Source organism: Clupea harengus, chromosome 10 (assembly GCF_900700415.2).
Source record: "Clupea harengus chromosome 10, Ch_v2.0.2, whole genome shotgun sequence".
Taxonomy (NCBI): domain Eukaryota; kingdom Metazoa; phylum Chordata; class Actinopteri; order Clupeiformes; family Clupeidae; genus Clupea; species Clupea harengus.
This window is the reverse complement of record NC_045161.1, coordinates 26,094,776-26,109,775: the sequence shown is the minus strand read 5'-3', so window position 1 is coordinate 26,109,775 and position 15,000 is coordinate 26,094,776. Positions and strand designations below refer to the sequence as shown.

At 49.9% G+C, this 15,000-nt stretch overlaps 1 protein-coding gene across 2 annotated transcripts in view; it reads right to left on the bottom strand.

Annotated features, from left to right (window-relative positions):
• sema6bb (sema domain, transmembrane domain (TM), and cytoplasmic domain, (semaphorin) 6Bb) overlaps positions 1-15,000 on the bottom strand; it is a 108,870-nt gene that overhangs the window by 38,814 nt on the left and 55,056 nt on the right. The window contains exons 2-5 of one of the 2 annotated variants that reach the window (XM_031574595.1): positions 11,562-11,698; positions 10,487-10,601; positions 5,346-5,406; positions 5,138-5,200 (exon numbers count right to left, since the gene is read on the bottom strand). In XM_031574595.1, the coding sequence (XP_031430455.1) occupies positions 5,138-5,200; positions 5,346-5,406; positions 10,487-10,601; positions 11,562-11,676 (354 nt within the window). In that variant the 5' untranslated portion in view covers positions 11,677-11,698. The remainder of the gene's footprint in view (positions 1-5,137; positions 5,201-5,345; positions 5,407-10,486; positions 10,602-11,561; positions 11,699-15,000) is intronic. The other variant, XM_031574596.1, reaches the window with a different exon arrangement.

Here is a 15,000-nt window from a genome sequence, read left to right as displayed (position 1 = left end):
TTATATAGCGTCACTAACGACGAACAGTGTCTCCAAGCACTTCACAGGGCCCGAGGCCTGTGCTTACGCAGAGGGTCTGTGCTGCATAGACCAGTCGCTATCAATCACCTGCTTATGGGTGGCCTGTTTAAAGCCAGTTCAAGCCTTCGTATGAATCATAGCAGGCTTACTCATCCCCTACATCTGTACCGTGTGATGCGCTTACTAAACTGCTCCACACCATGCTGTCCCTGGTTGGCTTGATCTGCTTTTATGTGGGGATGGGGGGGGGGTAGTTCTGGCTTCTCCACAGAAGTAGTAGCAATCTGTGTTCTTGCAAGGACAGCAGAATATAAAAGCAGACCCCTCCTCCCGCAAATGAAAATAAAAAAATAAAAAATAAAAAAACAATTAAGCGTATTTTTAATGATCATTAGTGAAACACACTTGACAAACACCTGAGCTGTGTTGCCTGAACTAGGTTATGTCCACACGCTGTGGCCCAGTTTAGAAAGCGAAGGCTCATGGCGAGCGTGGATGAGGTAACCAGAGTGTGGGCTGGGTGTGTGTCCATGGGCCTTTACACTATCAGGATCCCCCTGACAGTATGTTGTGAAGTGAGGGTCTATTTAAAGCTGAGGGGGACTGAACGGAGCCTCTGTTATCGGAGCTAGCGGTGCGCTAGTTCTCTAGTCCGCGAGCCGCTGCTGTCTTCGCGGTGTCTGGAGCGAGTGCATGTCAGCTCCGCTTTGGCATCGCGCGGATAATATTTAGTAAGCACGGCTGGGCTCAGCTAAGCCTCGAAAGTTTCCGTTACACGCTCCGCTGCCCCCGCTGCTACGACCAGGCTAGCAACCGGAGGCGGGGTTGGGGGGGAGGTTGAGGTGAAGTAGAGTGACGAGACTCTGCCAGGACCTTCCACAGAGCCAGGATTGCCCTCCCACGCCCTGGCACACTCCTCCTTTTCCTCTCCCTCTCTTTTTTCTTTCTCTTTCGCAATCTCTCAGTGCGACCTGCCTTTGTTGACTGTGATTGCCACACTCCTGTCCTGCCCTGGCCCCCCCCTTCTCTCTCTCTGCCCCCCCTTCCTCTCTCTCCCCCCCCCCCCCCACTCTGTCTTCGTGCGATCTGCCTCTGTTGACTCTGATTGTCAACAGCACTCATGTCATCTCCAGTGCTCTGCACTCCAGGCAACAGTGACGGGGGGTTAAGGGTCACCGAGGGAACGCATTAACGATGCTACTTAATTAACACGTATCCTACAGGGGTGGTGAACAGAGCTGTGTGTGTGTGTTTGTGCACGGGTGCGTGTGTGTGTGTGTTTCTGCTGTTGAGTTCTCTCAGTCAGCATGAGTTAGAGGATAATCCGACCCCCCCTGCAGAATTAGTTTCTCTTAGAGGAAAAGCCCTGCGATGAAGAAGATGATGATGATGATGAGTGAAGTTATGCACCATGGGCAATGTTTCCACCAACCCTCAGAGCCGTTGATAGGACAGGTACATACACACACACACACACACACACACACACACACACACACACACACACACACACACACACACACACACACACACACACACAGGTACACATGCAAGCATAAAATGGCATCCCATAAAGATGTAAGGACATAGAACAGGATAGAGGGACGTGCTTGTGTGTGTGTGTGTGTGTGTGTCTGTGTGTGTGTGTGTGTGTGTGTGTGTGTGTGTGTGTGTATGTGACTTTAAGCAGTACGCTTATCCCCAATCTCCACAGTACTAGAACCCTGCTGTGCGACTGCAGATAACATTAAAAAATGCCACATGCACCGCAGGGGAGGACAAAGAGGAAATCAAATAAATAAGAGAGAGGGAAAACCTCCGATGTTCTATTTGGAGGGATCGTACAGGGGCTCCCTTTAGTCGAAGAACAACGGGGTCCTGGGTTCCGGGACGGAAACAGCGCTGATCAAATAATCCGCCAAGGCACATCACAGTCAGGAACGTTCGGTTAAGAAATCCCTACGTGGATTTTTTCTGGCTTTTGTTTTGCAACCCTGGCTGACGCCTGTGCTCTTGGCAGCGGGCCAGCACGAAGGAGCCTTGTCTGTGTGTGTGTGTGTGTGTGTGTGTGTGTGTGTGTGTGTGTGTGTGTGTGTGTGTGTGTGTGTGTGTGTGTGTGTGTGTGCAACAGCTCAACAAACTAAAATCCCAAAACTTCAGGGTATCTTCAGTCAACCTGCAACAACAACAATAACCAAACGCTGCTCATTTAAGGTTCACAATGAGGACAGAGGGAGCGAGAATACAGTGATTATAAGAGAGAGAGAGAGAGGTAGAAAGAGAAAGACAGAAAAGAGAACAGGAGAGAGCGCAAGAGAGAGGGCAAGAGAGGAAGGATATTGAATTGCCCACCCAATTACGAGAATGTGCCCTTTCTGATCAACCAACCAGAAATATTTAATTACAAAACCAATTACCCCGGTGGCAAATGTATCACGTTTGACGAGACCTCCCCAGGAGCAGCCAAGGAGAGAACCCCTGAAGAGGGGGGGGGGGAATGAGACGGCGAGAACAGAGGACAGGAATGAACGAGTGAGTGGGGGAGTGATAGACTGAGTGGGGGAATGAACGAGTGAGTGGAAGAGTGATAGAGTGAGTGGGGGAGTGATAGAGAGTGAGTGGGGGAGTGATAGAGTGAGTGGGGGAGTGATAGAGTGAGTGGGGGAGTGAATGAGTGAGTGGGGGAGTGAATGAGTGAGTGGGGGAGTGATAGAGTGAGTGGGAGGAGTGATAGAGTGAGTGGGGGAGTGATAGAGTGAGTGGGGGAGTGAAAGAGTGAGTGGGGGAGTGATAGAGTGAGTGGGGGAGTGATAGAGTGAGTGGGGGAGTGAAAGAGTGAGGGACGGGTGACCACGGACAGGGCCAGCAGGTGACCAGCAGCTGGTGAGAGAGTGAAAGGGGGATTTGGAGGGGGGAGGAGGAGGAGGAGGAGGAGGACAGAGTCAGGCCTCTCAGATTTCTTCATCAGGGCTCCAGCTGACGGCTCCTCCACTCTTATCTGCTTCGCCTCACCGGGGGGCTCCGTCTATTAGCACAGTCATTAAAGAGCAGGACAGGGCTCTTCCTCTCTCTCTCTCTCTCTCTCTCTCTCTCTCTCTCTCTCTCTCTCTCTCTCTCTTGCACGCGCTCTCTCTCTCTCTCTCTCTCTCTATCTTATCATTCCCCCCTCTCATTAGTCCTCTCTCTCTCATCATTCCTCTCTCTGTCTTTTCACCTCTCTCTCTCTCTCTCTCTCTCTCTCTCTCTCTCTCTCTCTCTCTCTCTCTCTCTCTCTCTGCCTCTCACCGTCATATAATTCCCCCTCTCTCTCTTTCTCTCTCACACTCATCATCCCGCCCCTCTATCTCTCTCTTTCATATCCTCCCCCTAACCCTCCTATCTCTCTCTCTTATTCAAATTTACATTCAAAGTTGCTTTATTAGCATAAGTGTTTGGACACAATGTAGCCAAAGCTGGTGTTCAAAACAGAGAAATATGCTCAGTTTAACGTCATGGTAACAAATGTAACGAGAACACAGTAGGCTTTAAGAGACAGTATATTTAATGTAGAATGATGATCTTGCTCTCTCTCTCTCTCTCTCTCTCTCTCTCTCTCTCTCTCTCTCTCCCTCCATTATCCTCCACTCTCTTTTCCTCCCCACGCCCCCCCTCTCTCTTGCTTGTTTTTCACTCTCCCTTCCTCTCAGTATACACCCTCACCACTCATCACTCTATGTTCTCTCCATCTATCTTTCTTTTTTATCTAGGTTTTTATTCACCCACTCCCTCACCATATCTCTTCATCCCTCTCTGTCTCTCTTTCCACCTCTACCTCTCTCTCAACCTCTCTCCCTTTTCACTTACATCTCTCTCGCCACACTTCTCTCTTTCGTTCGCTCCCTCTCTCACCTTTCTCCCTCAGCCCATTTCTCTCCCCACCTCTCTCTGTTCCCCTCTACGACTCTCACACTAAGCCTCTCTCTCTCTTTCCCCCAGGACCAGGTGCGGGTAGAGACTGAAAGCTTCTGGTCTTCCTCTAATTCATCTCTCTTTTTTCTCTTCCTTTTTGTTTCTGTCCATCTCTTTGCTCTCCATTGTGCCTTTGTCTCGGGGTGTCTCACACACAGATTCGGTGTCAGGTGTTACTTTCAATGTGAAATAAGTCATTTTTTCCCCCCTTTTGCTCTCCCGCCTCTCAGCCCTACATCTACTCTCTTTGCCTTTGTCTCACTCTCTTTCTCTCCCTCTTTCTCTTTCTCTCCCTCTCTCTCTCCCTTTTGCTTGCTGTCTCCATCTCCCCCTCTCTCTCTTTCTCTCCCTCTTTCTCTTTCTCTCCCTCTCCCTTTTGCTTGCTGTCTCCATCTCCCCCTCTCTCTCTTTCTCTTTCTCTTTCTCTTTCTCTCTCTCTCTCTCTCTCCCCCTCCCTCCCTCCATCTCTTTTTCTCCCTCCCTCTCTATCTCCCCCTCTCCTTTCATCCCTCCCTCTCTCTCTCTGCCTGTAGGGGATGACCCTCTCCTCCCCAGGTCTCAAGCACCTCTCTGTGAGAATGAGCCCCGGCAGCTCAGAGCTGCTGTTTGAAGTCAGGCAGAGAGAGAGGAGAGGAGTGGAGAGGAGAGGAGAGAAGGCAGCTGAGGGGAGAGGAGAGAGGAGGAGAGAGGGGGCAGCGGGGCATGAGCAGGGGGTAGGTGAAGGGTGGAGGAGTGTGGAAGAGGAGGAGAGGAAGAGAAGCAACTGAAGTGTCCATGTGTGAGTGGTTTTTTTTTTGTGGGGGGAGACTTATGGAACGTTGCATCACCCATGGCCTCACTAGGATGACTTTCAACATCCCAAATAACCCCAAAACTTTCCTTTCTCAAGTCAATCAGTGAATATATGCTTGTGTGGACACATGTGTGCATCTCTGTAGAGTGTAGTGTAGTGTGTGTGTGTGTGTGTGTCTGAGAGAGTGAGTGAGTGAGTGAGTGAGTGAGCGTGTGTGTGTGTATCTGTCTGTGTGTGTGTGTGTGTCTCTCTCTCTCTCTGTGTGTGTGTGTGTGTGTGTGTGTGTGTGTGTGTGTGTGTGTGTGTGTGTGTGTGTGTGTATCTGTGTGTCTCTGTGTGTGTGTGTGTGTGTGTGTGTGTGTATCTGCCGCTTACCTCATGCTTGCCCTTCATCCTGCACACTCGGATGTCATTTTTATTGGACTCCCAGGTTCTTTTCTGTGGCAGAGAGACAGACAGACCGTAAACACATTACGAAACTACAGTCGTCACGGACGCAGCCAGCGGCCCAATGAAACCACGGGACCACATGTACAATCTGCTCAGCGTTAGCATTAGCGTTAGCATTAGCCTGATCGCTCACCTTGCTGTAGAACATCTCGTCTCCCATCACGTTGTCCAGCTCCACACGGAACAGGTCATCCCTTACACACAGAGAGCAAAACGGTCACATAAGCAAACAAACAAACAAACAAACTTACAAATTGATGGAGACAATTTGCAAACACTGTTAATTACTTAAGAATGTATGAATCATGTGCTTATGAAATGGCTTTTCTGTGTGTGTGTGTAACTTAGAATATTAGGTGCCACTTAGTCTGCATATGTACAAGAGCATGTTTAGACCAGAAGTGATAAAAAGGGTCGAACTGTGCTTCTTCCGACCTTGCAAAACTTCCATCCTTGCCTCGGACGTCAGAAATCCACCACGTGGTTATCCCTGCTGAACGCTAAACTTCTGTCTATATAAACCTTGTGCGATGTGTTTATCATTGCTTCACTTTCAGCCTTGTGCTGGGAGTGAGCCCGATTGCAATTGTTGTTTGTCTAATAAATATACTTATATGCAGCTCCGGAGTCCTGAGGTAACTAGGGTGAATTTTCACCTATCACAAATAAACAACTTTCCCATGTACGCCATGGAAACTGGTCCGTGGCCTATTTCGACAACAGACTCAGTGCAGTACATTGTGTGCTGTGCATGAAGTTGTTTACTGTCTGATAGTGCTGGCAGTGAAGGTTAGAGCCAATGGCGACACGACTCCTCGGAACTCAAGGTTCACAGCGGTAGGCCAATGGCTCACAATCCCATGGGGGAGATACACAATGATACACAACGCACATTTAGTCCTTACCCATGGCTTTTGGTTTGCTCGATAATTCTGGCATTTTCTCACTCAATGGCGCTCAACTCGCTAAATTTGCCTCAATGAGATAAAAAGATTGAATCAATGTTTGATTTAAATCACGTTGTCGTTCCTGATGCGCATTCATGAGTCACCCCCGGGCTCACGTGCCCCATTGCCAGGAAGAGAGCGCGAGAGAGAGAGAGAGAGAGCACTGAAAGAGGTCCATAATGTAATAACATAATAACATAACATGTCGCATTCATGCTATTCAACGCACTGCTCCGCACCTTCTGCTAATGCGCTAATAATTCTCACGCAACCCTCCCCCGTGTCTATAAAAGTGCCTCGTGAATCACAGAGAAAGAAAGAGAGAACGAACTAAAGAACAAACAGGGCTGGGAGCAGGAAGCTGACGCCTGCATATTGAGCCAGATTCAGAGCGTGGGGGAAAAGCAGCAGCGGCAGCCGTTGTGCGTTTGCGTTCCGGGGCCTCCGCTCTATTCACAGCACCCGGGCTTTGAGCAGCCTAATCTGTAAATCTGCCGTGGTTTGTGTTATTGCAGGCGCGATCGATCTTATCGCACCCCTCCGTTCCCGCTCTGTCTCCCATCTGTGCTGTTTCTTCTGCAGGGGAGGCGCGGCGGGACAGACGAGGCCGGCGTCTTTTCATCCGACTGGCGCAACAATGAATTATTCAGCGGCTGTCTCCTCTGGGTTTGTCGAGAGAATCCCCTCATGGTTGTTTTCCTCACAAAGCGGCCCCGACCGGCCCCTAAGTGCTCGGGGTAAAATGACCACACCCCGTACCCAGGGCCTTACTTATTCAGCAAGGTCAAAGTGTGAAAAGGATGCAAACAATCAGGTGAGGGCGAGTTAGCGGAGGGTAATTTCATCCGCGGCTCTTCGGCGCTGGGCCGCATTAACATACGGAAATGTGAACGAGGCTCCCAGTCAATGTGGCCACCTGCCAGGCCCGCCGTGTTCACAAGTGGCCAGTGAATATGTATTGCTTCCCCCTCCTCTCTCTCTCTCTTTCTCTGTCTCTCTTTCCGTCTCTCTGTCACTGTCTCTTTTCCCTCTCTCTCTCTCTCTCTCTCTCTCTGTCACTCCAATTGCTTCTCTGCAATTGCACTCCTTCTCTCTCTACCAGAGAAAATGTGGCTCAGTTCAAGGAGAAATGTTTGTGCAAACGAGGGGATAATTCCCATTAATGACTTGTTTTCAGCTGGTGAAATAGACAGATCATTTTCAATGGTATTCCAATGGTTTTCAAAATGTGTATTAAATGAAGTCTCTCTCTATCCCTCTATCCCATTACCATCCAGCCCTTAGACAGAAAGGAGTGGCGGTTCTCATGACACTGTTTTGCAGCAGACCTCTCAACAGCAGGCCTCTCAAAAGAGCCGCTCCCTGTCAGGTTACGGAGAACTCCCATGTGGCCAGACGCCTCTGATGGTCATTCTTGTGGCCTACTGCATTTGCGTCTATGCCCACGCCTACACCCATGTCTATAATGGCCTCCTGGGGTCTATGCCCACGCCTACACCCATGTCTATAATGGCCACCCGGGGTTACTCTAGCTGGCTGAGAGGCAGCTGACAGTCCTGAGCGGTGTGTGTGTGTGTGTGTGTGTGTTTGTGTGTGTGTGTGTGTGTGTGTGTGTGTGTGGAGGTGGTGCTCCGGTGCGTCTGTGAAGTGGCTGTGCGTCTGACAGATGCCGTCTGCCCCCCCACCCACACATACTCCACACCCTTAATGACACCACCCCACCCCCCGAGGCCCCCGTCAGGTCACCTCGCCCTGGCCTGCCCTGCCCTGCCTTGACACCTCCAGCCTTGACAACAGCTTCCAGGAGGTGGAATGTGTTGAGCTTTCGGCCTTAATTGAAAGACGTGACCTCTCGTTTAGAGGTCAAGCGCCCGGAGCCGACTGAGCACTGGGTGGTTCAGCCCTCCTCTGTGGCCTGGAATTCTGTGCTGATGGAAACACCGGACCTCCATTTCCTCTCCTGCGCGGCTCAGCCGAAGTGCTGCTACTATCCCTCACAGAGTGGCGAGTCTCATTCTCCTCCATATTTCGAGTCCTCGCTGTCTTTACAAGCTCCATTAAAAGGTCCAATAAGTCAACATCTGCTGCTGCAGCGGCGCAACAGAGTGAGTTTAATTAGGTGTCCTCTCTTCCTCTCTCTCTCTTTCCATCCACCCTCCTCTCTCTTTCATCTCTCTCTTTTCACCTATCTATTTCTCTCACTCTCTCTTCATGCCTCTCTCTCTCTTTATATCACTCTCTCTATATATCCCTCTCTTCCTCTCTCATGCCTCTCTTTCCATCCACCCACTTCTCTCTTTCATCTCTCTTTTTTCACCTATTTCTCTCACTCTCTCTTCATTCCTCTCTTTCTTCATATCACTCTTTCTCTATCTCGCTCTTCCTCTCTCTCATCCCTCACTTTACATCCATCCTTCTCTCTCTCTTTTTCTCTCTCTCTCTCTCTCTCTCTCTCTCTCTCTCTCTCTCTCTCTCTCTCTCTCTCTCTCTCTCTCTCTCTCTCTCTCTCTCTCTCTCTCTCTCTCTCTCTCTCTCTCTCTCCGTCTGGAGGCGGTGTACTGAGGTGTTCTCCACCTCTCTCCAAGGTTGTGGAGCTAATAAGTCCTGCGGGGCGAGTGCATATGCTGAATACTAGCTGGATTTGGAGAGGGGATTGGGCTGCGGCTCTTATCGAGGCAGACACTCAGTGGTGGGGGTGGCAGTGGCAGTGGCAGCGGCAGCGGCAGCTTCCAGAGAAATCCGGCCTGCCTCCCTGCAGATACTCGGCAGCCTGCACCCTTAAGTCCCGCTCCCGCTCTCTGTCTCCCCGCGCTGAGACGCAGCACTACCTCTCCCCTGCACACAAATCCCCCCGCTCTCCGCCAGGGGATCGCTTTCTGACAGTCAGAACGAAAACAGCCATTATCCCTCTCTTTACACATATACACACACACACACACACACACACACACACACACACGGATGCAGACGCAAACACACACACACACAAAAGAAACAGAGCCTGTGCACGCACACACACACACACACATACACACACACACACACAAGCAGAGGCAGACACAAACACACACACACACCTCTCACAGTCAGAGTCAAATACATCCCTGTTTTCATACAGCTAGGCTAAGATTTCACGACCATCTTCCCTACTGGGAGCTGTTCTTCGTTCTACCCCACTATTTTTTAATTATGGCCACTAAATTAGATACCATCTTGCACAGTCGTAATGTGGTTGGGATTATTTTTCATCACTGACTAACTGACCCAAATGTAATAACGTCCACAGACCTCTGTCCTGAGTTATTTCTCTATTAGGAGAGCTAGCCAGGGCGGCTGGAGCCGCGGAGCTCCATTTGACATATTTATTATTAGGACCTCAGTGTTGGTCTGTGTAGCTTCGCCAAAGGCCATCGACTAGGTCATTTCCTGACACAGTATGTTGCTTCTTATTAGACTTCCCAGTGGGGTACTACTGCTCCCAAGTAAGTAGGACCACATGTGCGTCTCTAGAGCGATGGGAAGTTTTATTTGTGATGTGCCCCAAATATTTACGACTGCAGAACTCACCCCGCCCTACGTCGCCCCCTTGCCTCCTCTCTCCCCCCATTTCTCATATTCATGCTTATTTTTGTGAATCCAAAAAGGTAATAAGGTTGTTTATTTTGGCCTGACTATTGCCATCCGGCTCCTGTGAGGCCCGAGACTGGGGAGGGACGACAAACGCGACCAGACACAAGTGTCCTCTACCTCCTCTGCTCCTGCCCCCCCTCCCCCCAGTGCCTGTAGTCAGCAAATCCTGACCCCCCCCCCCCCTCTTCTCAGCATGGCTAGACAAACTCTGTGTGTGTGGGAGAGGGTCATGTGAACACATAGCTCTCCCCAAACCCTGCCCAGGCGCCCCCGGTGACAGTGGGGGGGGGGGGGCTGTGGGGGGGCGAGCCCTACTGGCTTTGAAGGTCACGACCTTCATTACTCTTCTCCTTAATGCTCCACTGTCACGGAGCTATGCCAACATGCTGAGTAAGAGGTCAAGATGACTTTCGCTCTTTTAGAAAAAACATTTAATGATCTATTTACTCACAAGTCCTGAAATAGTTTAGTGCTGCCAAATGTGACAACTTGTGGGCCTAATAACTGAGTCACCTTCACCTCTGTTTATAAAAGAGTGTGTTCAAATCCATGAATCTGCAGTTTTTGTCCTTGTTTGATTGTTGTACTCGATGTCCCTGTCTGCCTGGCGAAGCTGTCCCTGTCTTTTTGTGTGACACGTCTTTTAAATGTACTCTTTCTTTCTTTCATCCCGTCACAGGGTTTTGCCCAGGGCTACCTGGCTCCGATGTAGAGCGTCCGGTTGACCTTCAGGATCCTCTGAATATGCAGTGGCTCCTGTCTCAGCGAAGAACGATGAGCTCGACCCAAAAAAACAGGATGCCGTCGCGCTACTGGGTGTGAGAGAGAGAGAGAGAGAGAGAGAAAGGTAGAGCGAGAGAGAGAGAGAAAGATAGAGAAAGATAGAGAGAGAGAGAGAGAGTGAGAAAGGTAGAGCGAGAGAGAGAGAGAGAGAGAAAGATAGAGAAAGAAAGATAGAGAGAGAGAGAGAGAGAGAGAGTGAGAGAGAGGGAGGGCGGAAGAGAGAGAGAGGGAGAGAGAGAGAGGGAGAGAGAGAGGAAAAGAGGTAGAGGGAGACAGTAGTTAGAGAAAACAAGATTGCTGCAGGGGACAACCTCTATCATGGTATCATTTTCCTGGAGGAGAGGCGGATGGGGAGGGTGAATCCTGCATCAGGCAGGCTACAGAGGTGACACAAACACAGAGTCACCCCAATCCCACCCCTCCAGCCACAACACTAAGGCCAGATGAAACAACCCCACCCTCTCCCCAAACCTCTCTCCTTCTCTCTTTTCCTTTCCTCTCCTCTGCTTTTTACTCTCCTTTCCCAATCCCCCCCGTCTCCTTTCGTCTCCTCTCCTCTCCTCTCATCTACTCTCCTGTCCTCTCTTCTCCCCCATTTCTCTCCCACTCTCCTCTCCTCTCCTCTCCGTGTCCTTCCTCACCCACACTGTCTATCAGAGTGTCCCTTTCCTCCCATCAGATAAGCCCTTTCCGTCAGACACTCACTATCTGGCCATTTCTGCTCCCGTAATCCACCACCCTGCGAGGCTTTAGCAACCCTGCCGGTCACTCTATCCAACTCTAATAGGCCAGTGAGGCTTCGAGATTCACCCGAGACACCCCCGATCAATAGTATTGACCTGCGATCAATCACTCGCCAGCCTCCTCCGGCCTGGAGACTGATACATGCTGAGGGCCTTGGGGAGTGGCAAGAGATATATCCCTGACCTGCACTCGATGAGAGCTGTGCGATGGAGCCGTGCATGTCTGTAAGGTCGAGAGCCCTTTACCTTCGGAGGGGATGGAGTTCAAGGGTCCCGGCTCCTCTGGGAACGCGGCGCTAGCCAGGCGCAGGAACCAACACAGGAGCAGCGGCAGCAACACAGGCGGGGCCAGAGTCGACATGGCCGCAGGACAGCGGAGAGATCTGTGGAGGAGGAGAAGTCCAGGGGTCAGCACACGTGAGCAGAATGGAAACGAAACGGAGCGCACACGAACAGAACACGAATGAACGGGTCATTAACAAAAAGGAACCGCGAAAAGGAAAGAACAGAACACAACAGAATTAACGATGCATGAACGTAGGACAAATAAACAAACAATGTGTAAATGAGCAGAACGCAAAGAGACGAAACTCACACACAAACAGAACGTGAAAGAAACGCGGCGTACATGAACGGAATCCAGGCGAATGAGCAGAACGCATAGGAACAGAATGTATGGCTGCTGAGGTCGTGGGTGAACGCCTCTCCACGGCTCTGCGGCTTCTGAAGCTCTGAGGTCGTCGGGAAACCACTCAGGGCTTCAAACGACTTCAGAGATCGAGCCCAGAGATGAAGTCATCCGTCAATGAGGACGTGCTCAGTCAGCGTCCACACACTGCACTGCGTGTGAGGAATCACAGTTCAAATGACGGGAACAAAACGTGAGACACGGGAGTTCAGACGGGTTTTAAACAAGAGCCCAATACAGAGAGAGAGAGAGAGACACAGAGAGAGAGAGAGCAGAGGGTCAGAGTTAGGGACAGAGAAAGAGAGTGAGTCAAGTCAGAGAGAGGGACAGAGAAAGAGAGAGAGAGAGAGGGAGAGAAAGAGTGGAAGTGAGGGACAGATATAGTGAGTGTATGTGTGAGAGAGAGAGAATGGTGGGAAGGAACGAGATGGTGAGATAGAGAGCCATACACAGAGAGAGAGACAGAGAGAGAGAGAGAGAGAGAGAGAGAGAGAGAGAGAGAGAGAGAGAGAGAGAGACGTGAGGGTAACGGAGACATTATAGCTTCCCTGGTGTTTGACTGAAATTAAATCTACACAAATGACATTTCTGCCTCTAACTGACAGGTTGTTGGGCTCTTTCATGTTCCACAGCTACTCAGAGTGACTGAGTAAGAGCCATAAGGAGACGCGTATGGAGGAAAATTCAACCGCTCAAATGTAGTTAGCATAACACAATCCATCTAGAAAATTACCCAAGCGCTTCACCGCGTCACGAAGTCCTGGGGAAACACTGTCAACTGTTGTCACACATATTAAGTCCTTATGCTGTACTCCACCACTGTGTTTTTTCACTCTTTCGACTGATGGAAGATGAGCACAGACATCCACCTACTTGTCTCCTTGCCCCACGCTTTGGCATCATTACAGATAAGGTTTCTTATCTGAAGAGAGCAAACACACATATGATGTGTGTGGGCTGTAACTGACATTCAGTATATACATGAAGAACATGTATGATACAGACGCTAATCTAAACAAAATGGAAATAAATGGTGGTACCTAAGAGTGTAAAGCACATTAGATAAGCAAATCACACACTGGCAAATATTTGCCGGCACAATCTCATAGTTCGGTTACTGCGCCTGTGGTCATATAATTTGCTTTGAAAATTGTATGGAAAAGATCTCACATATAAACACACACACACACACAATCACAAACACACACACACACACTGAAAGTGGCAGATGCTCCAAAAACAAACACGTTGTGAGGTACATGGAGAGAGCTTGGCTGCTGTGTCTAATCTTATTTGAATTGTCACGCTTGGATTTATTTACTCAAAAAATTCCATCATTGATTTTACTGTGGTTACACACTCCACTGTCACATGTTAGCACCCCATTTTCTCCTCCCCTCACACACACACACACACACACACACACACACACACACACACACACACACACACACACACACACACACACACACACAGAGAGAGACATAGACACAGACACTCACAAATGCCACCATTGTACAGTCAGTTCTATAGGGAGAGGCCTAACACCATCTTATCAGGGGTTACAATCTTTATGGTACATTTCTCAAATTCTCCCCATTGATGTGAGGACAATGGGGCTCCACACTCTAGTCACTCAACACCCAATACCACAACATTAGAGGAGGATGAGAGAGCGCGACAGAGATAGATGAGAGAAGAAAGGGAGACGGAAGAAAGGAGGTCAGAGAGAGGAGAGAGAGGGGGAAAGAAGCGGAGGAAGAGGAAGGCGGGCTAGAGGGTGGTAATGTTGAGGGTGCTGTCAGTGTCGGCTGCACGCAAACACACCCACCCACACACACACACACACACACACAACAAGGGCGGCGACGTCAACGCGTTGGTATTGCCACAGACTCTATTGTGCTTGTTTATTAATAATTAATAACTAAATGTCAGCCTTCACGCATTCGATTAGCATAATGAGAAACTCTGGGCTATAGAATTTCATGGGGCGGCGGGGTGAGGAGCTACGGAGGGAGCGGGGGAGAGTGGGAGAAGGGAGGGGGAGGAAGGAGGTTGGCAGGGGAGTAGAAATGGATGGATAAATCCCTAGGCACAGTGTTGTTTTTAATTATGACAAATGTTTGGCTGTGGGAGTCTATGCTAGCTACATGGCTGAGGCCTAGTTACTGCAGGACAATGACACCTCCCAAAGCTTCAGTGCTGCCTGCTACCCCCTCACAAACACACACATACACTGATACCCCCTGTTCCCCCTCACACACAGACACACACACAGACAGACACACTCTCCTCCCCCTCTACACACACACACTAACACCCTCTGATTCCCCCTACACATGAGCACAGACACACACACAGACACCTACTACTTCCTCCCACACACACACACACACACACTAGCAGCCACCCCCCTCCCCTAACTCACACACACCAATGGCATCCCCTACTTACCCGCCAAACACACACATGCATGTAGCCACACACACACACACACACACACACACACACACCCTCCATGCCCTACACCAGGGCACTCTAAAGCATGATTTAACACACAAGCACACACACACACACACACACACCCTCCATGCCCTACACCAGGGCACTCTAAAGCATGATTTAACACACACACACACACACATACACACACACACACACACACACGCACACACACGCACACACACACACACACACACACACACACCCTCTATGCCCTACACCAGGGCACTCTAAAGCATGATTTAACACACACACACACACACACACACACATACACACACACACACATACACACACACCCTCCATGCCCTACACCAGGGCACTCTAAAGCATGATTTAACACACACACTTTCCCCCAGCCACTCCAGTGGGGAGGGAATCGATGTAATTACAAGTGTTTAAGCAGGTAATTTCCCTACGTTAAGTAATAAAGAGATCAACAAGGGAGGAGCTGGGATGGGAGAGATGGAAGGAGAGACGGACGGAGGGAAC